We start from the raw sequence: 18793 nt of genomic DNA on the forward strand, positions 1-18793 counted from the left end.
CACAGCCTGCGCCCCCCCCCGCCTCGGGGGGACAGACGGGGATCCCCCCTAGATCACAGCATTAAATCGCAGCGGGGAGAATCCAAGGGAACCTTCCTGGAGCATTTTCCCGCCCGGGGGCAGGGCCCGCCTGAGGTAAAGCACAAGGGAGAGGGAGCTGGCCGCCTGCCCAGCACAGCTTCGCCCGCGGGGCAGGTGGAACTTGCCTGGGACCTGAGCACCCCGCCCCCCGGAGCCAGGCTCCACGGCCCGAGGTAAGGCCGGCCCCAAAGAGGCTCGGAGCAGGCGCTGGCTCCTCACAGGCTGTCCTCTGGGCTCCCGCCAAGGTCAAATGCCCGGGCTCCAGGGCCAACTTCCTGTCCCCAACAGGGCAGCCAGGCGGCTCCGAGCACTGGCAGACATGGGTCTCTGAGCTCCTGCAGCGAGCCCTCCTCTCCCTGCTGGGGGCAGCCCCCTGGCTCCCGAGCGTCAGGCCTCCCTGCAGCCTTATTGCTCAGGCTGGAATCCTCTCCCGCCTGCAGCCCAGGGCCTGTCCCCCTCCATCGGAGCAAGGCTTGGGGCCCTGGCAGGGAGGCGTCTCCACAGAGCCATCGCAAACGGCGGGGAGGCCGGAAGCTGCCTCAGGATCCCTCACTCCAGCCACAGGACGGGCCGGGGGAGGAACACGTGGCGCAGGCAGCCTCTCCTCGCACAGCCACTAAAACCCCCCCATCCAACCAAACCCTCCCCTCCCCACCCATCCCCGCCCTCAGACCTCGGCGAACGCCAGGCCGCTCTGCTCCTGCTGCTTCCCGCAGCGCCGGGCGACGATGGCCACGTAGAGCGTGAGCAGCGCCGCCCAGTAGCCGCCGTAGAGGATGGTGCCGGAGATGAGGAAGGCCAGCTCCGTCTCGCTGAAGAGGTCCTGGGAGTAGGCCGTGTAGGCCAGGCCGCCCAGCAGCACGGCCACCCACACGGACACGGGGAGGAGGCCGACGAAGTTGACCACAATGGTTCTGCGGCCGGAGGTGCCCCAGCCCGACTTGTTGATGGTGGCGATGGCGAACATTTTGGCGGGCAGGAGGCTGGACATGTAGAGCAGGGAGTAGAGCGACATGAAGATCATCTCGGCGCTGCCCCGCAGGAAGCAGGCGTAGGTGGCTTTGATGATGCCCACCAGCTGCACGGTGAGGAGGAAGAGCAGGATGTTCCAGACGCGGCCGCGGTAGAACAGCTGGATCACCGTGGCGATGAGGAAGAAGGGGAAGAAGCCCGTCACCACCGACTCATAGGTCATCCAGAGGTGGTGCTTGTGGAACCACAGGGCGTTGTACAGCCACTCCCGGAAGTAGGACTTGCTCCAGCGGGTCTGCTGGTTGAGCCAGCGGAGGTACCTGGTGGGCGTCTCGGTGAGGCACGTGGAGCGGGCGGTGTACTTAGTCCTGTACCCCAGGCTCAAGACACGGTTGGTGAGGTGGCGGTCGTCCCCAAAGCTGCACTTGCTGCCCAGAAACGTCTGGTTGTACCAGTCCTCCAGGAAGCGCTGCAGCAGGGCGTTGCGGTACATGCCCAGGGGCCCGCTGATGCACTGCACGCAGCCGAAGTAGGACTGGCAGGCCCGCTCCACGTTGAAGGCCATCCAGTACCGCACACTGCTCAGGAAGGAGATCCACGAGTCGTACTTGTTCAGGATCTAGGACGGCCACAGGCGGAGGAGACCCCATGAGTACATAGCCCCAGCCGGGGCCAGGAGAGCAGCTCCCCTCCTCCCCTGCCCGGGCCTGCACAGCAGGCGAGCCCTGGCTAAGAACACCCGCCCCCAGGGGCAGCCAAGGGGCCCCTGCTCTCAGCAGGCACAGCAGCCAGCTTTCCCTGGGCACGCGGCCTGGCTTGGGGGGCAGAGACCAGCGCAGACTGGCAGGGGCCGTGCCAAGGGGAAACGAGGCTCTTCAGACCTCCAACCTGCTGCCCCCTTAGTCAGGGAGGTGCCGGCCTCACACCATCCACAGAAGACCCCCCAGCAGGCACCAGTGCACTGGGGGGACCTCGCCCCCCTGAGTGGCTGTGCCAGGCTGGCCCGCTGCCTCGCGCCATGGTGGCAGGCTTAGCACAGCAGGCAGGCCGCCATCCACTGAGCCGCCACTTCCCTAGAGGGGTTCCAGGACGCTCCCGCTGCCGAGGGCTTTATAGAGGCCTCTTGCCTCAGCCCCACCACGCCTGGGTCTGGCACCCACCCCGCAGCTGCTGCACACTCACGTCCTACTCGCCACCCAACCCCAGGGGAGCCAAGCGCCCCCCTATCCCTCCGGTGCCCTGCATTCCCTGGGCCCAGCCCACAGGCCGGCGGCTCCCACCCCTGGGTTTGTACCTGAACGTCTCCACCAACCGCGCCCACCTGCGGATCCTCCTCCAAAATGCGAAGCATCTCCACCGTGCAGGCCGGGTCCAGGACCGTGTCCGAGTCACACACCTTCCGGGCAGAGGGGAAAGGTCACGCCTGAGCCCGAGTCACTCGCTCCGACTGGAGAAAGCGCCGCAGAGCAGGCCTGAGGGGAGAGCCCCTGCCTGCCACGGGCACACGGAGGCCTGCCCAGGGCATCAGCCACAGGGCAGCTGCCCCCTCCCAGGGCACACAAGCCCCCTTTCCCCTGGCTCTGGGCTCACACGGGGCAGTTGGGCGCCTCAGGCGGGGCGGGAGGGAAGAGGCGGTCTGCACGGGGGCCAGAGGCGGAGGCTTCACCAGGCAGGGTCGGGCTGGGGGGGCGAGAGGCAGGAGACTCGGTGTTCGCGGCAGGGTTAGCCCCTCAGCGCTTGAAGAGCGAATGGCCACGGCTGGGAGCAGGGAAATGCAGGTGCCTGCGTGGGAAGGGAGCAGCCCCCCCCGTGGCAGGGCACAGGTCTGCCATGCACCGTCCTGCACCGCCAGAGCCCTCCAGCCGCCGGGCAGGTCCCAGATAGCGAGCTCCCAGGCCCAGCGGGGGACGGGCAGAGGCCCAGCCTGTGAGGACGCCCCTACGCGGAGGGTCCCCGTGGGGTCAGGCTGTCTCAGCGCGGGGAACTCAATGACAGAAGGAGGGGGGGCTCCTGACAGGGCAGAGAAGAGCCAGGAGTGGGACTGCTCCCCGGGGCGCTATTTCAGATTTTGGGGAGCGACCTGTGCCTGCCACAATGGGGGGCGGGGGGTAGGGGCAGACTGAGGACAGAGGCTTCAGTGTTACTGAGCATGCTCGGTACGAGCCAAACACTAGCTGGGGAGGGAGGGAACACCAACCCGCTCCCCCCCCAGACCCCCTCCCAATCGCTATCGAGGAGCTACTCCGGCACGAGAAAACTCGGCTTTTTTAAACCAGACGACTTCGCTGTTAGCGGACAGACGCACTGTACCCCCTTCCCGTATCCAAGGGGAGAATCAACATGGACATCGTGTGGCACGTCCCTGAGGGGCACTGGCTAGTTTTAAATATCGTATCTCACCTCGTCACTACTCTGTGGGGAGAGAGACCCCGGCCGGACTCTCAGCTCTGGGGGGGGGGTCTAGGGCTACACCAAGGGGGCAGACACATTTCAGCTCTATGGAAGTACACCAGAACAGCCAGCCCGGTCAGACCAGCGGTCGGTCTGCGGTCAGTGGCCAGTGCCAGGTGCTTCAGGAGGAACAAACAGAACAGGGAATGGTCATGATCCATCCCATTGCCGGCTTCTGGCAAGCAGAGGCCGGGGCACCATTCCTGCCCACCCTGGCTAGTAGCCACGGATGGACCCATCCTCCTGGAACTTACTTTGTTCTTATTGCAACCCCGCTACGGTTTGGACCTTCCCCCTCTTCAGGCAAAGCGCTCCACAAGCCGATTGTGAAACAGGAACTGATTGTGTTGGTTTTAGACCTGCCGCCTGTCCAGTGAACTGGGTCGGCTTGCTGGGTTACGGCAGTGAGGGGATGAATAGCGTTTCCACAACAGGCGTGTTTTCTAGACCTCTAACATCCCCCTACCCGTTAGTCATTCCCTCTCCGAGATGGAGAGTCCCAGCTGTGTTACTCTCTTCTCTTATGGAGCTCTGAGCCTCACCCCTAATCATCTGCCCTTTCTGGGCCTTTTCCAAACCCAATAGATTTTTTTTTTAGTTGGGGTGACCAGATCTGCCGAGAGTACTCAGGCTGTGGGCACCATGCCGGGGCGGCCCGTGAGCCTAGGCAAACTAGGCATTGCCTTCCCAACACGGCCTACTCTGCCCAGCCGCCCGGGAGGGGGTGGGGCCGTGCCGTGCAGCTCCGTGGTGGCTGGGGAAGGCTTGGGTGGTGCCGCGTGGGGGAAGACTGGGGCCAGGCCGTGCGCCAGTCTGGCTCCCCCATGGCCAGGGCAATGCCACGTGGTGGAAGGCTGAGGCCGCACCGCATGGTTCCCCGGCCGTCAGGGAAGCTGGTGCCACACCACATGGCAGCCCCAGCCCTCAGCTGGGGGGTGGGGAAGGGGTGTGACTTCAGGCAGAAGGGGAGGGGCTGAGGCAGGCCTTCCCCAGCAGGGCCTTCACTGCTGAATCCCCGGGCTGAGGCACTGGTACAGACACACCCACAGTGGGCATCAGCCCCCCCACGCCTCCTGCTCCAGCATCAGCCATTAACAATCCCCTCCCCTCCCCGGAGGGCCTGGGCTGGAGGTGGAGAAGCGGGGTACGGAGCAAGGACCGACTCCATTCCTGACCACCAGTCAGCTGGGAATGCAGCATCCCGGCTCCCTGCCTTTGCCACTGCCCCACCCTTGATCTGGCTCACCAGCCTGCCTGGCCCAGCCATGGGACTCCCGGCGGGGGAGGGACAGGAGCCTGTGCTGCTCCCGGCCTGAGGCAGCACTGCCACGCCCCCCGCCGGGTTGAAAAGCAAAGACAAAATGAAGCCCCCCCCTCCCCTTAGAGCCAGCCCAGCAGCAGAGCCAGAGCATGGTCGCGGCTCCGCCTCCACGGGCCCCGCTCTGCCACCCACCTGGATGTAGTCCACGGAGTCCCCGAGCGCCCGGAAGGCCGTGTACATCACCTCGCGCTTCCCCCCCCACTTCTGCAGGATGCAGGCGTACGTGCTGCTCCGCACCAGCTGCTGGATGCGGCCCAGGCCCTCCTGGCGGCTGCCGTCCGTCTCCCCCTCGCCCAGCGCGTGGCAGTTGCTCTTCCAGACGTAGCAGCCCGTTTTCTCGGAGCCCAGGATCTCATTGAAGATCTCCAGCATGTAGGTGTCGTCCGGGCCGTTGCCGTCCACCACCAGCACCACCTGGAGGCGGGGGAAGGAGATGCGCTTCACCGCACGCAGGCACTGCTTCAGGTAGTCCGGGTCCTCCTGGTAGGCGGCGATGCAGAGGGCCACGGAGCCGGAGCGGGGCGGCTCCAGGGGCCGGTCCTGCGGCCGCATGCGCCGGTGCTCCAGGAAGGCAAAGAGGCTCTGGATGCAGAGGTGCAGGCCCAGGATGGCGCCGTAGAGGCCGAAGGAGAGGTAGTGCTTCTCCGTGTGGATGAACTGGTAGCCGGTGATGTAGGCGGCGAGGATGCCTCCCAGCACCAGCAGGGCAAAGAGACTGGTTCCACAAACACGGAGGGCTGTCGTGAAGCTCACTGGCATCTGTCACAGAGAAGGGGCCAGAGGTCCTGTTAGGGGCACGGGGCAGGCGGAGGTCCAGGCCGGGTGCTGTCCAGCGGGGCCACGGACCCCTTCCTGCTGCCACCCAGCTGGCAAAGCAGGGGCCTTGCGTCTGGCAAGGCTCCCTTGGGGGCTGAAGGCAGGACCGGGGAGGGTGCTATAGCGGGAAACCGGGACCTGTTCCTGGCCAGCTCCAGCAAAGGGGAAGCAAGTCCAGAGCCCTGGGCCAGCCTGAAGTGCACAGTCGGCTTCTTGCTGCCCTTGGGGCCAGACTGGCCACTCGGCCTCCTGCTACCCGGGCCCAGGCAAGGGGCTGCTGTCGCTCGGTGCCTGCGTTAGCCAGGGAGCCCTTGCAGCAGCCTGCGTGGCTCTGGAAGGTGCCATGCACACGGCTCGGGACATGCTCACTTCCCCAGCAGTGATGGCCGGGCTGCCAGGAGAGCTGGCTAACCCCTCTGCAGGGATCCCGAACCCCCCGGCCCTGGGTGAGATTCACTTTCTGCTCCGAACATCCAGGAGCCATTCCAGCCAGCTGCCCTCAACCCAGCACAGGGCTACTGTGCCTGGGCTGGTCTCCTGTGCCCTGCCCGCCCATCACGAGGAGAGCGCGCCCGCCTGCCGATGGGCCAAGCTCCCCCGGAGCCAGGGCAAGAAATCCCAGCGGCCGCTCCCCGCCAGTGGCAGCCTCAGCACTGGCTCTGCACGGAACCAGGCTGCCCACAGGATTTCAGACGCTGGAGGAAAGGTTCCCTGACCTGGCCTCTCATAGCTGTGTCTCTCCCCACCTAGCCTGCCCCGTTGCTGCCCGTTCGGAGGCAGGCCCGTGGGACAGCTCCCCTCTGCAGGGCCACCCCACGGCCAGGAAACCCTCGCACTGTTTGGACGCGGGCTCCAGGGTCTGGGTCCCCAAGGGCCCAACGCCTCCGGGAGCAGCACGCGAACCCCTTGCCGGTGCACATGGACTGCGGAAGTGCCAGACGGGGGTGTCACCTCCCTGCCCGGCCGCCAAGAGGGAGAGGGCTGCCCCGGCCTGGGCTGTCAGCCCCTTCCCGACTTAATGCGCCACCCAATGGGGACGACGCTCTGCTCCTCCAGGCACGGTCCCCTTCCACTCCGCAGCTGCTGCCCGCTCAGGGCTCCTGGGAGGTTCCCAGCTCCACCCTGCCCTCCCTTGCCCGTAGCGCGTAGGGGCAGGACGCAGGCTCTCAGCCCCGAGCACGCGCCCACGGGAGGTTTGTTCCCTCTGCTGGTTCCTGAGATTGACTGGACTAGATCCCAAAGCTTAGCCCCAAGCCAGCGGGGGGTCGGGGCGCCACAGCCCATCCCCAGCGGCTGGCGGCGTCAGAGGGCCGAGGAAGGGCAGCCTTCGGGCCCCCACGCTGGATGGGAGCTCACCCCAGAGAGCCAGTCACAGCGGCGGGAGAGCAGAGCCACGCTGCCCCTTGGCCAGGCCTTTCACTCCAGGCGAGCCAGGCCAGCAGCCTCGCAAGCCCATAGGGGCACGGGGGGAAGCCGCACAGGCAGTGGCGCTTGCAGCCTTCCAGCCCATATCCAGGCATCTCCCCTGGAGCCTGCCCACCCCGACCTCCCCCCCCCCCGGGTGCCACGGCCCAGCCCGGCCAGAGCGGAGCTCCTGGGGTTTGCTGAAGCATCCCCTGCAGCAGGGAGGCTGTAGGTCACAGGCCTTCCCTGTCCAAATGGCACTGACCCACCAGCCAGGTGCCCTGGGCTCTCCGGGGCCAGATGCACATGGGAGGGGGGGTAGAGGGAGTCCCTGTCCGCTTGGCAAACCCGCTCTCTGCTCCTGGCCTCAAGGGCTCCCCCGAGAACTGGCCCCCCCACCCCGCTCCCAGCCCAGCCCAGCCCAGCCCCCGCGGGCCGAGGGGGAAGCACCCACCAGCCAGGCGCCTGCACCCCAGGCCAGGGCGCTCACCTGCTGGGCGGGGCAGGCAGGTCCCAGCTCCACCCCCTCCACCAGCCAAGCCAGGCTCTGGTAACCCCTCCTCCTGGCCCGGACCCAGCTCCCCCACGCCCCCGCCCCACACCCCCACCTCCTGCAGGCTTCATGCAGCCAGAGACACCAACTTGCTGAAAGGCTCCCCCCTCCCCCCCCGAGTCCCCCGCCCTGCAACAAGGCTGGGGCGAGGCCTGCTCGGCGCTCCAGGGCCAGGGCACAGACCCCACGTCCCGCCAGCCTGGGCTGGGTCCGGTGGGAAGCAGGAGCAACAGGCTGGGAGGTGGCCGAGCCGGGGGACCCCACAAAAGGGCCTCAGGCCGGGCTGCACAAAGCCACCCGCCTGGGCACGCCAGGGACTGAACCCGCCTGGGCTGGAGGCTCTGGGCACCCGCTGCCAGGGCCCCGCGCTCGCCAGGCGGCCTATGGCCGGGCACTGCCCCAGCCCCCTGCGGGTCCGGGCTCCTCACCGGGCCCTGCCACCCCCCCACGCTGGGCACTAGGGGCCCCAAGCCGGCTCTGCCCTCCAGGCCTCGGCCCCTGCCCGCTGGGCAACCCCCCTGTGCGGGGCCCTGGCCACGGCTGGATACCGCGGTGATGGGCACAGCCCAGGGACCGGGGCCACGTGCGGCGCGCCAGGGAGCCGGGACGCGGGCGGAGGGGGAGCCGGGGCGGCGCAGTGCGGCAGCCGGTCCGGGGCCCCGCAGCTCCCCGCCAGTCGCGGCTGCGGAGCGGAGCCGCCCCCCCTGCCGGGCAGCGACCCCGGCCCCGGCCGGAGCGAGCCCCGCCCGCCCGCGCTCACCGTGCCGCCAGGGCTCCCCGGGACGCGCCGCTCCCCGCAGCCTGCACCGGCCTCCGCCTCCCGCGCCGCTCTGAGCCCGGCGCGCCCGAGCCGCCTTTAAAGGAGCCGCTGAGCCGGCACCTCCTGCAGCCCCCGGGGGCCCCGCCTGCCCGGCCGGGAGAGACGCCCCGAGCCCGGAGGGGGAGCCCCGCTCGCCCCCCTCCGCCCTCCACGTGCTGCCCGCCCGCGCCAGGCCACAGGACCCGCCGAGGGACGCAGCAGGTGGGTCCGAGCGAAGCGGCCTCCAGCCCCAGGGCAGCCAGGCTGGACACGTGCCCCGGGTCTGCCCCTGCCCCTGCCGGGCTGCTGCGCGACGGAGCCGCCAGTGACTCGCTCCCTGCCTCGGTAGCCCCGGGCCGGCCTTGCAGAGACTAGAAGGAGCTTCCTGCAGGTCCCGCGGGTGCCGCTCAGGAGGGGCTGGAGGCTGAGGAGCTGCTGGGGGGGCCAGGCCAGGGGAATAGGAGCCGGGAGCCCCGGGGTTCCTGCCTCCACTGAGCGACACCTGGGGCCTTCCCCAAACCATCCACATCTCAGCTGGGCCGGCCCAGGGCTCCCTGGCCTGCACCACGCTCTGTGCCCCCGGCTGCTCATCTCCTAGCCACGGCAGAGACGATGGGACGATGGGGAGCCCTGCTCTCTGCCCTGCAGCGGGGCGGGTGGGGAAGCTAAGGAGCTAGGCCAGGGGTCACCACGCGGGAGCGGGAGCGGGATCGACCGGTGGATCTTGGAGCCCCTGACCGGGGATCCTGACTGGCTTGGCCAAGAGGCTGTCAAGTGCCAGGTCTTCAGCTGCCCCCTCTCCCGCCCTGTATCCTAGCTCCACAGAAGGGCGTGGGGGGCACAGCGGGGTTGGGATGGAGGGAGTTTGGTGCAGGGCCAGGTGAGCCTGCCTTAGCCCCACTGCACCACCTGCGGTAAGCAGTGTCCAGCTGGAGCCTGAATCCCTGTCTGTCATGTACCCCTCCTGCACCCCTAGCCCTGAGCCCCCCTAGACCCAGGCTCCTTTACAGAGCCTGTACCCTGAACCCCCTCCAGCACCCCTAGCCCTGAGCCCCCCTAGACCCAGGCTCCTTTACAGAGCCTGTACCCTGAACCCCCTCCTGCACCCCTAGCCCTGAGCCCCCCTAGACCCAGGCTCCTTTACAGAGCCTGTACCCTGAACCCCCTCCAGCACCCCTAGCCCTGAGCCCCCCTAGACCCAGGCTCCTTTACAGAGCCTGTACCCTGAACCCCCTCCTGCACCCCTAGCCCTGAGCCCCCCTAGACCCAGGCTCCTTTACAGAGCCTGTACCCTGAACCCCCTCCTGCACCCCTAGCCCTGAGCCCCCCTAGACCCAGGCTCCTTTACAGAGCCTGTACCCTGAACCCCCTCCAGCACCCCAAGCCCTGCCCCAGGCTCAGCTCAGAGCCCCCCATCCCTCAGCCCAAGACAGAGCCTGCGCCCCAGCCCTCTGCCCCTGCCTGGTGAAAGGGAGGGAGGACGGAGGGAGGGGGCCCTCGGAGAAGGGGCACAAAGGAGGTGGGACAAAGCTGGACCCTGGATTGCACTTCAGTCCAACCAGTGATTTTGTGCTTTAAAAGGTTGGAGCCCCTGGGGCTGAGTGACACCAGTCCCTGCAGCGCCCAGCCCCAGCCCCTGCCCCAGCCTGGCCGCTCGGGGCCAAGGGGCATTGCCTCAAACGCTGGCCCTTTGGGCTGAAATGGACGAGACGGGGGAGGGGGCCCGGGACCCCGGGATGAAGGCACCAGGTCGGCCTCTGGGATGTGAGGGGGAACGAGCTGCCCCCGCTGCTAGCCCTCTATTTAAGAACCCCCAGCGTGAGCGGGGCAGACCCCAGGGGGAGGGGGGCACGGCCGGGAGGGCTCTCACATCAGTGAGTTGCACCTGTCAAAGTCCAGCTCATGAGCAGCAGATTCAAGGACAAACCCATGAGCCGGGGGCTGGTGCACCAGGGAGCGTCCGGGAGCTTGGATCTGATGCAGGCTTGGCTGGAAGCCACCGAGCCTAGGCCTGGCCGCACGGCCACCCTGCCAGCGTTGAGAGGAGAAATCACCGGGAGACGACACTTCCTGGGAGCTCTGCAGCCAGGAGCTGCTAAACCGGAGTGCGGCGTTGGGGGAGCTGGCCAGCTGGGAGAATAAAAGCAGTCGCCTCCTCCTAAGGCAGGGGTGGGGAACCTCTGCCCCCGGCTTGTCTGGACCCAGCCCCCGCGGCTCAGTGCAGCCCCCGACTGATTTTTCTGTGGGTCAGCCACCCCTGAGCCAAAAAGGTCCCACCCCTGTTCTAAGAAGACTGAGAGGAGCCCTGTAACGCCCTGTGTGTGCCACCCAAGCCAGCTGCTTCCTGGCTGGAGGGGGGGGTGTTCTGCTCCCTACTGGAATTTCATTAGGTTTATTGACTAGACCCCTGGGGAGACAGCTCCATACGCTGCCCCCCACACGGCTCTCCCAGCACTGGGCAGCGGTGGAAGGGGGGTGAATTCCCCCCTCTGCCCAGGCAGCGGGAGCCTCCCAAAGCACTAGCAGGAGCTGCAAGCAGACGGAGATTGGGCTCACCTTGTACCAAGCCTGCGGCAGGACTGGCGCCAGGGGTGGCTTCCTCTGCTGAAGTCCCCCAAGGGTAGTTCAGTCCACACTGGCACAGCCCCGGGGGGGGGGGGGGGGTTGACGTCACTGGCATCGCTGAGACGGGGGAGTGGAACACGGGTGCAGAGGGTGGACAGTTTGCTCAGGGCTGTGGTACAGGCCAGGGATGTGCACACTCCCCCGGAGGTGAGAGGCTGAGAAGTTGAAAAGTTTGGGGGGAAGATAAAAGGGGGCAGAAGCGGGACAGTGGCAGCAGAGATCTTCTGTAGCTGACCCAGTTAGTAAGAGGAGGTGGATGAGGGATTTCTAGGACAAACAGAAGCAGCCCAAACACAAGACCTGCTGGTTCCGGGGCTGGGGGGAGGGTGCCCTGCCCAGACAGCGGCTGGCAATGTATCCAGCAAAACACAAACTGCCCAGTAAGTCCTTGGAACGTACCAGGGATGACGTCCCGGTTCCGAAGGGGCAGGATGTAACCAGGGGACGGCCAGTTCATACCTGAACCTGACCGAAAGGGAGCGAATCTGAGTGAAAGTGATCGTGGGATGGCAGGTTTCCCAGGTCTACGGAAAGGAAGGCACGAGCAGCAGAATTAAGGACACGGGGCTACCAAACAGCGCACTGTGATACACCCAGAGACCTGGTAGGCAACGTCCCTGGGAAGAAAATCAAAATGAAAAGGAATCCCAGCTGAGACCGTCTCACAGGGGCATCAGCAAACTATCCTGCCACAAAAGAAAGACGACGAGGGGGAGGCCAGTCGCTGCATCAGGAGCTCTGGAATGACCAGAAAATCAAAAGGGAAACCCACAGAAAGTGGGAACGTGGCCAAATTGCTAAGAAACGCAGAGAGGCACAAGCACGTAGGGACAAAGTGAGAGGTTAAGGCACCAGATGAGTCAGGCCAGGCACATCAAAGGCAATAAAAAGCGAGTTTAAAATACACTCTGGCTATGTCTACACCTCAAGGGTTTTGTGCAAACCCAGCAGTGTCCACACCTCAAGCGCGTTCTTTTGACAGTAAATCAGCAGAACAGAGGGCTTGTGCCAGTAGAGTTGTTCCATCCCCACGAGGAATAGCTCCTTTTTGCGCTACAGCTCTTGCACAAAAAGGCAGGTGTGGTCGCTCGGGAGGGGGTTTTGCACAAGAAACCCCCATCGGCAAAAGCACAGGTGCCATTTGGTGAATGGCCATCAGAGCTTTCTTGTGCAAGAGCATCCATGCAGTGTGCACGCTCTCTTGTGCAAACGCACGTGGGTTTTGTGATGCGCTTTTGCGCAAGAAGTTTTTGTGCAAGAACTCTTCCACAAAAGGCTTCTTGTGCAAAAACCCTGCAGTGTAGACAAAGGCTCTGAGGAAGAGGAAGGAGCGGCAGGCAAGGAGAGCTATTCATGGATGACCTCCAGATGCCCGTTCTGTTTCGGTCTTTACTGCAAAGGTAAATCATGCCCAGATACTCAGTGCAAGTGATACTAACCAAAGGGGGAGGAGCGCGAGCCCACAGAGGGAAAGACCAGGTCAAAGAGGGCTTAGATGTATTGAAATTGGCAGAGCCTGAGGAAATTCATCCCAGGCTATTGAAGGAACCGTGGAGAAACCTGGAGCTATTTCTGAGAATTGTAGGCCAGGTGAGATCCCAGATGAAGGGAGAAGGGCAAACACAGCGCTTATCTCCAAAAAGGAACAAAGAACACCTGGGGAGTTATAGACCAGGCAGCCTCTCTTCAGTTCCTGGAACAAATGGTTACTCAAGGTTTGTAAATCTCTAGAGGATAGTGCAACAATGAATAATCAGCCCAGATTTATCAAGAGCAAACTGTGCCAAAGCAACTCCACTTCCTTCTTGGCCAGGAGGCTAACGAGCACAGCCCTGGTACATGGCCAGGGCTCGGGGAAGCAGCAAACATGATAGATCTTGAGTTAAGCGAGGCTTTGGACACAGCCCACATGACATTGCCATAAACAGGGCGGGGAAACAGACTGAGTGTAAAACTGGTTGAGAGTCTGGACTCAAAGGACCCACCAATGGGCCCTGTGAAGCTTGGGGGCCGTATCCGGGGGTCCAGTAGAACGTGTCCCGTCCGTGTGCTTGTCAGTGGTTTGGATCATGGCGTGGGGGGCCTATAACCCGCAGATCTCGCGGCCCGGGGAGGGGTTGCAAGCACTTTGGAGGACGAGGCTAGAACTCCGTGATCGCGCCACAGTGGAATTGTTGAATTCAGTGCGAGGCGGTGCCATGCTGCCCGGGGGGGGAGGGGGGATCGGCTGCCAAAGCACCGAGGGGGACCAGCGGGCTGGGCAGCAGCCCCCGGACAAGGCTGCAGCGGGTGCTGCAGCTCACAGGAGTGGCAGCAGAGCAATGCGACTGGGGCAAAGGCTGCTATTGTGCTGGGCGATTGCAGGCGTGTCGGAGTAAGACCCGGGAGGTCGCTGCCCTTAGCAGAGGCAGTTAACACCTGGCTACAGTGCCAAGGAAATGCCCAGGGTTAATGACCCCCTGGCACCCCCCAGGCCTCCAGCCCCTGGCACACCTCCACCTAGCTCCTCCTCCTGGCCGGCCAGCCAGGCCCAGCCCCCAGCCCCCAGCCCCGGCTGCCTCGCACGCAGCTGTGGAAGGGCCCATTGAAGAAGGGTGAAAGTTCCCAACAGCTGCTCCCAGCTTTGGGGGCTCCGGGACAGGGGGAGGCAGCGGGCCTGGGAGTGTTTTGCTCTGGCCAGCTCTAAGTGCCCAGAGAGCAGGGCAGGCGGCAGCCTCCAGGGAGAGCCACCTCCGCTTCCCAGCCAGCTGCCACAGCCCAGCCCGGGGGCCCTGCTGGGCTGACCCGCTCCCAAGAGACCAGCCGGTGACCGTCCTCTGGCGGGTACTCGCCCCGGGGCAGCGCGCCCCTTGCAGCGAAAGCCGCTGGGGAGACAGCGATCACAGGGCTGCCTGGCTGGGCGTCCCTTCGGCCAACGGCTCCAGGCCAGTGCAGCACCGAGCCGGGCTGGGGCGAGCGAGAGGGCAGGGGGCAGAAAGTGGCCTGTGGCCCAGAGGCAGAGCAAGGTGGTCTGTCTTGCTGTGGGAATGGGCACGTGCAGGCCAGGGCACCATACGCCCCGACCACAAGGGCCACAGCTCCCTGGCGTGCTGAGCTCCCAGGACCACCCGGCCGGCCTGGAGCCCGTGGGGCAGTGAATGGGGAACCCCTCCTCCTCCTGAGGGACAAGGGCTTAAACCCCCCCACGATTTTTCACAGCTTCCCCCCCACACTGCCTGGCTACACAGCAGGCCCTGAGGCCTGGGGGGTGTGGAAATGCCTGGGGCTCGGAGCCGAGGGCGACCTCCCCGCTCTGCCAGGACCCCCAGCTTGCCCGGGTGCCGGAGCCGGGCGTTGCTCTTTGGGAAGTGGGAATGGTGCTGGCAAGCGCCAGCCTCAGGGCCCAGCTCCTCCCGGGAGCAGAGCAGCTTCTTTTGTGGCCAGCTTCCCTCTGCGGCCACTCACATGCCAGTGGGTCTGGCCTGCAGCCGCAGAGCCCGGGAGGGGATGCTCGCGGGGGGCTGCACGCTGCCAGTCGGTCCCCACTCCCTCGCCGGCAGCAGCCACATGCTGCCCAAAGACCCACCAAGGGCAGCCCCCCGGCAGCTGCCTGCAGAGCCCCCTCGCGAGGCAAGTCCCCGCGCCTCGTGCTGCAGGACGCGCCTGTCTGTGCACCGTGCGGGGGCCCGCAGGCTGCCTGGACAGAGCGGCAAAGCCCCCGTTGCAGGCTGGGCCTCGGCTCACCGGCCGGCAGCAGCGCCAGGCAGCACTGGAAAGCGAGCCGGGGTTGAAAGTCTATTGTGTGGCGGCTGCGGGCGGCCGGGACAGGGAGCTCTCGCTGCCTCTGCTCTCGGACGCAGGAGCACCGCAGCCTCCTCTGGGGCGCTGCCTGGGCGCAGAGGTGCTGCGGGCCTGGGGCGGGCAGACACCCACCATCTAGTGCCCCCCCGGCTCCGGTGTAAACAGGTGCAGAGCGGCACGGGCAGCATCTTACCTTTTGCTGCAGTCCCAGCGCGCAGCCCCCTCACGGCTCTTCCCCTCCCGCGGGTCTCGACAGAAGCTCTTCCCAAGGTACAAGTGAAATTTCCGTCTCCTTCTGCCCAGGAATCTCCTTGTTTGCAGAGGGAGAATTGCAGCCAGGAGCCCCGAACACAACATTAAAAGAGACTTTTCATTCCAGACCCTTCCTCTGGCGTGAGGTGGAGGCTCAGCCCTGGGCACGGCAGGCCAGCCAGCTCCCCAGAGCAGGGGCCTCTGCCCAGCCAAGGCCGGGGTGAGCTGGAGAGGGAAGACGCGCTGGGAAAATCTACCCGAGGGAGCTGAACCTGCAGCAACCTGGCATTCTGCAGCGAGGACAATGAGCACGCTCGGCTGCCGGCTGCGGCTCTCCCTCAGTGCAAAGCCCGGACCATAAAGCAATCTTGGAGGCTATAGACTGGGTCACTCCGGCGGGCAGAGCGCCGCCTGGGGAGCCGGTTCTCTGGGCAGCGCAAGGTGCTGCGAGCTGAGCGCTGCGCTTTGCCGAGGTGGGAGGGGGAGGCAGTACAGGCTGCGATGCAGCCACACGACACTGGGAGTCCTTGTACCTAGACCTGGCTCCCGCCTGGAACGGGATTTCCTCAGGGACCTCGCATAGCAACTGTCACCAGCCCAGCTGGGCCTCCAGGCAGGAGCGTGGCCCGGGCCGGGGGCTGGGCGAAGAAAGGGCTTGGCGTTTGCCGCAGCCGGCGGGTCTGAAATACCTTCACGCAGCGCCGGGGACGCTACCCACCTGCCTGTGCTGCTGCTGAGGGCGGGGGCAGCTGGGCAGCGCAGCGCCCAGTGACGGCCCCACGGCGAGGGCGCTGCGCTGGCGGATGTGGCACAGGCGGACAAGGGAGGCGTCCAGGGACTCGGCTCTGAGCCAGCATAGCTGCAGGTCGCCAGAGGGGACGGGAACGCAGCCCTGCGGCTTCAGGCCAGGGAACAGGGTGCCGCTGCTGGCGGTAGCGACAGGGTGTTCCCTGGAAGTGCGGGTGTCAATGGGCAGTGTTCCCTGAGCGCTTGGGCGCCCCAGCCGGTGTGTCTATTGGTGGTGCACACCTGCATGCGCCTTGGTGCACAGAACGTTTATTCCGCACATGAATGGAAACACAGCTGACAGGGCTGGGTATTACAGGACATACAGGTCCAGGCAGGGACCAAGGGGCTCTGGGCTCACCCGGACGTGGCGCAGGCTCCGGGCAGAGGCTGGGGGATCCCAGGTATTTCTAAGAGGGCAGCACCGCTGCCCCAGCCATGCCCAGTCCAGCAGGACCTGAGCCAAAAGCAGCTTCCCTCCCTGCATGGGGCGTGGGGGGCAGGCAGAGCCATGTTGGTGCATTCTCGGCCCGCCAGAGTGGGACTCCCCGGGGAGCCCGGCGTGGTGCTGCCTCGGGCTGGCAGCCAGGGCCCGGCTCTGAGGGGCGAGGAGCGCGCAGCACGGTGGGGAGCCGCGCCGGCCCGTCGGCTGGAAGCTCGGCAGAGAGGAGTCCCATGAGCCCGCCCCCCCCAGAGCTAACGTCTCCTCCCCGCCCTGCCCGCCGCCTCGGGCTCCCACGAGGGCTGGGACCAGCTGGGATGGAGCAGGGCTCCCGCCCAGTCACAGAGCCAGCGAACGCAGGGCACTCACGCTCCCTGGGCCCGCGCTGGAGGGGGGAGTCAGGCCCCAAAGGGCCCCGTGTTTGGGGCGGGACAGAGCTTTAGCCCCGAGTCCCACCTGGCTCGCAGCTGCAGGGCTTCACTTCCCCGCAGAGGTGCCCCGGGGCCCTCGCGGCCCCTCCCCCAGCACAGGGCTGCACCCCCCATACCCCGCTGCATGGCATGCTGGTCCCCCAAGGAAGTGGCCACGGGATGGCCAGTGGCCCAGCCCCAGGCACTGCAAGGCACTGGTCGGACCCCTCCCCCGCCCTGGGCTTCCTGGAGAGTCTGACAAAGACCCACCCGGCTCTGGGCCTTTGCTGCCGGGTCTGAGCCGGCCTCGGGGGGCGTGGTCCCCGCTCTGCCCCGCGCCTCCCTCTGCAAACAGCGCTGGCCTCCTCCTGTGGGCACGTGGCTGCCAAGGCCCTGCCCCCGCCTGCTGACCCCAGAGCACCTTCCAAAGGGCGGGAGACGCTCGCTGGGGGCCACGGCATCACGGCATCCTGACCGCAGGGCACGGGCGGCCCCGGGCTGTCAGCCACCAGGCTGCCTGGACGGCTCCTCTGGTTGCAGGGCGCTGTCCGGGTCAAGCCGCTTCCTCCCGGGCCCACACGCTGCAGGCCTGGAACTGAGGGCGGCTTCCCGGCCCCACGCTGAGCAAGAGCCCCCCCTCCGCCCTGGGACCAGCCCGCAGGCTGACCTCGCACCGCATGACACGGACAGAGGCCCTGTGCAGCCCCTGGGGGGGCCCGGCTGGACCAGGCTCCGTCTTGTTCAAACCAACGGCAAACGTGGCCCCCAGGAGAGGCCCTCTGCAAATAAACCCGCCAGAAGGGCCCTTCCCAGCCCAGCCCAGCCAGTGTCTGTGAGCCCTCCGGGCAACGCAGGGGCTGTAGGGCTCCGAGCTGATGGTCAGGCCCTGCCTTTCCCCGCCCCAGAGGCCAGGCACACGGCTGTGGAGAGGGTCTGTCTTTTAATAAGGTCTCTGAGCACATGGCACGGAGGGTGGAGAGGGGAGGGCTCTGACCCGGCTGGCTGGGGGACCCCGCTGAGATGAGCCCGCCCCCGGCCCCCGGGCACTGCCCCCTCGCTGCCAGGAGCCAGCCGCAGGCCTGTCAAACGTGCACCCGAGGGCAGAGCAAATGGCTTTTGCCTGTTCTCCTGCCCTGCGCGTCGAGGTCAGTAGATTTGGCTTCACTGTAAAAGCAACTTCCTGGGAGGAGCTGCCCTGGAGCTGTGCTGGCCCAGGGCACGGCTGCAGTCGGCACGGGCAGGGAGCCCTCACCTTGGTCTCTGACCTGCAGATTCCCTGCTGGCACAGAGAGGCCCTGGAGCTGGGGCAGGAACCTCGGGCCTGTAGCATCCTCTGCTGCATGGAACGCTCTCCGCGAGCCCAGAGGAGAGGGGCGAGGGCGAGGGCGAGGCTGGGGAAGTCCTGCCGGGAGGGGCGGGGCACTCGGCCTCCTGGCCGCTCTCCCCAGCAAACCCCCGTCTTGCTAAGGCAGGACCACGAGCTTTTTCTCCAGGGTTTGTGGGGGGAACAAGCCCCTCCTCACGACGTCGTCGAGCTCCTCCAGGGCCAGCCGGGCGTGAAGCACGGCCACCTCGTCACGCTCACAGCACAGCACCCACTTCAGCAGGCGGTAGAGGTCCCGCAGCACGTCCCGGAGAACCTGGGGGAGACGGGCAGTCAGCGCCTCCGAGAGCCTCCCCGCGGCCTGTGCGTGGCACGAGGCACCGCCGGGAGCCACCGGCCCGCCCGTCACGGCCCAGGGCACCTCGGCAACGCCCTGCCCCCCCTTTGCTCATCTGGCAGAGGGGGCGGAACAGCGCTCTCCCACCACAGCAGAGCTGGGCCACTGCATTTACCCCTGGGCAGCCCCCAAAACGGGGGGGGGGATTTCTTCTGCCCAGAGTTTCGCCCCGGGGCAGGTTTCCAGCTCCCGGGCTGGGGAAGGGAAGCTCGTACCTACCCCTTCCCCACCGGTCAGCCAGCTGCAGGAGCAAGCCAGCGTGGAGCGAAGCGGAGCAGGGCTGAGGACAGGCGGCGGGCGCACAGAACCAGGCCTTCGCCCCGCTGGACCTCCAGGGTTCAAAGGCCTTTAGGGATCAGCATGACTCAGAAGTTCCTGCT

The 18793-nt window shown here is 66.2% G+C and overlaps 2 protein-coding genes across 3 annotated transcripts in view; both read right to left on the bottom strand.

Moving 5' to 3' along the window:
* Nucleotides 1–748: 748 nt before the first annotated feature.
* On the bottom strand, nucleotides 749–8514 carry HAS3 (hyaluronan synthase 3). The gene is made up of 4 exons (XM_075939798.1): nucleotides 8359–8514; nucleotides 4958–5584; nucleotides 2348–2449; nucleotides 749–1672 (listed from the first exon to the last, which is right to left on the bottom strand). The coding sequence occupies exons 2-4, from the start codon at nucleotides 5582–5584 to the stop codon at nucleotides 749–751; spliced, it is 1653 nt and encodes a 550-aa protein (XP_075795913.1). The 5' UTR covers nucleotides 8359–8514.
* A 9103-nt stretch (nucleotides 8515–17617) lies between these two features.
* The window catches only part of TANGO6 (transport and golgi organization 6 homolog), a 71946-nt gene continuing 70770 nt past the window's right edge, over nucleotides 17618–18793 (bottom strand). Inside the window, exon 18 of one of the 2 annotated variants that reach the window (XM_075939794.1) lies at nucleotides 17618–18332. In XM_075939794.1, the coding sequence (XP_075795909.1) occupies nucleotides 18156–18332 (177 nt within the window). In that variant the 3' untranslated portion in view covers nucleotides 17618–18155. The remainder of the gene's footprint in view (nucleotides 18333–18793) is intronic. The other variant, XR_012906620.1, reaches the window with a different exon arrangement.

This window comes from Pelodiscus sinensis, chromosome 12 (genome assembly GCF_049634645.1).
Source record: "Pelodiscus sinensis isolate JC-2024 chromosome 12, ASM4963464v1, whole genome shotgun sequence".
Taxonomy (NCBI): domain Eukaryota; kingdom Metazoa; phylum Chordata; order Testudines; family Trionychidae; genus Pelodiscus; species Pelodiscus sinensis.

Bases quoted from the DNA above. Each gene is read 5' to 3' on its own strand.
- HAS3 (XM_075939798.1), bottom strand. From the start codon at position 5,584: ATGCCAGTGAGCTTCACGACAGCCCTCCGTGTTTGTGGAACCAGTCTC. The intron at 2,450-4,957 runs GTGGGTGGCAGA...TCTGCCCGGAAG, and splicing joins ACTCCGTGGACTACATCCAG to GTGTGTGACTCGGACACGGT. The intron at 1,673-2,347 runs GTACAAACCCAG...TGGCCGTCCTAG, and splicing joins CGGTTGGTGGAGACGTTCAG to ATCCTGAACAAGTACGACTC.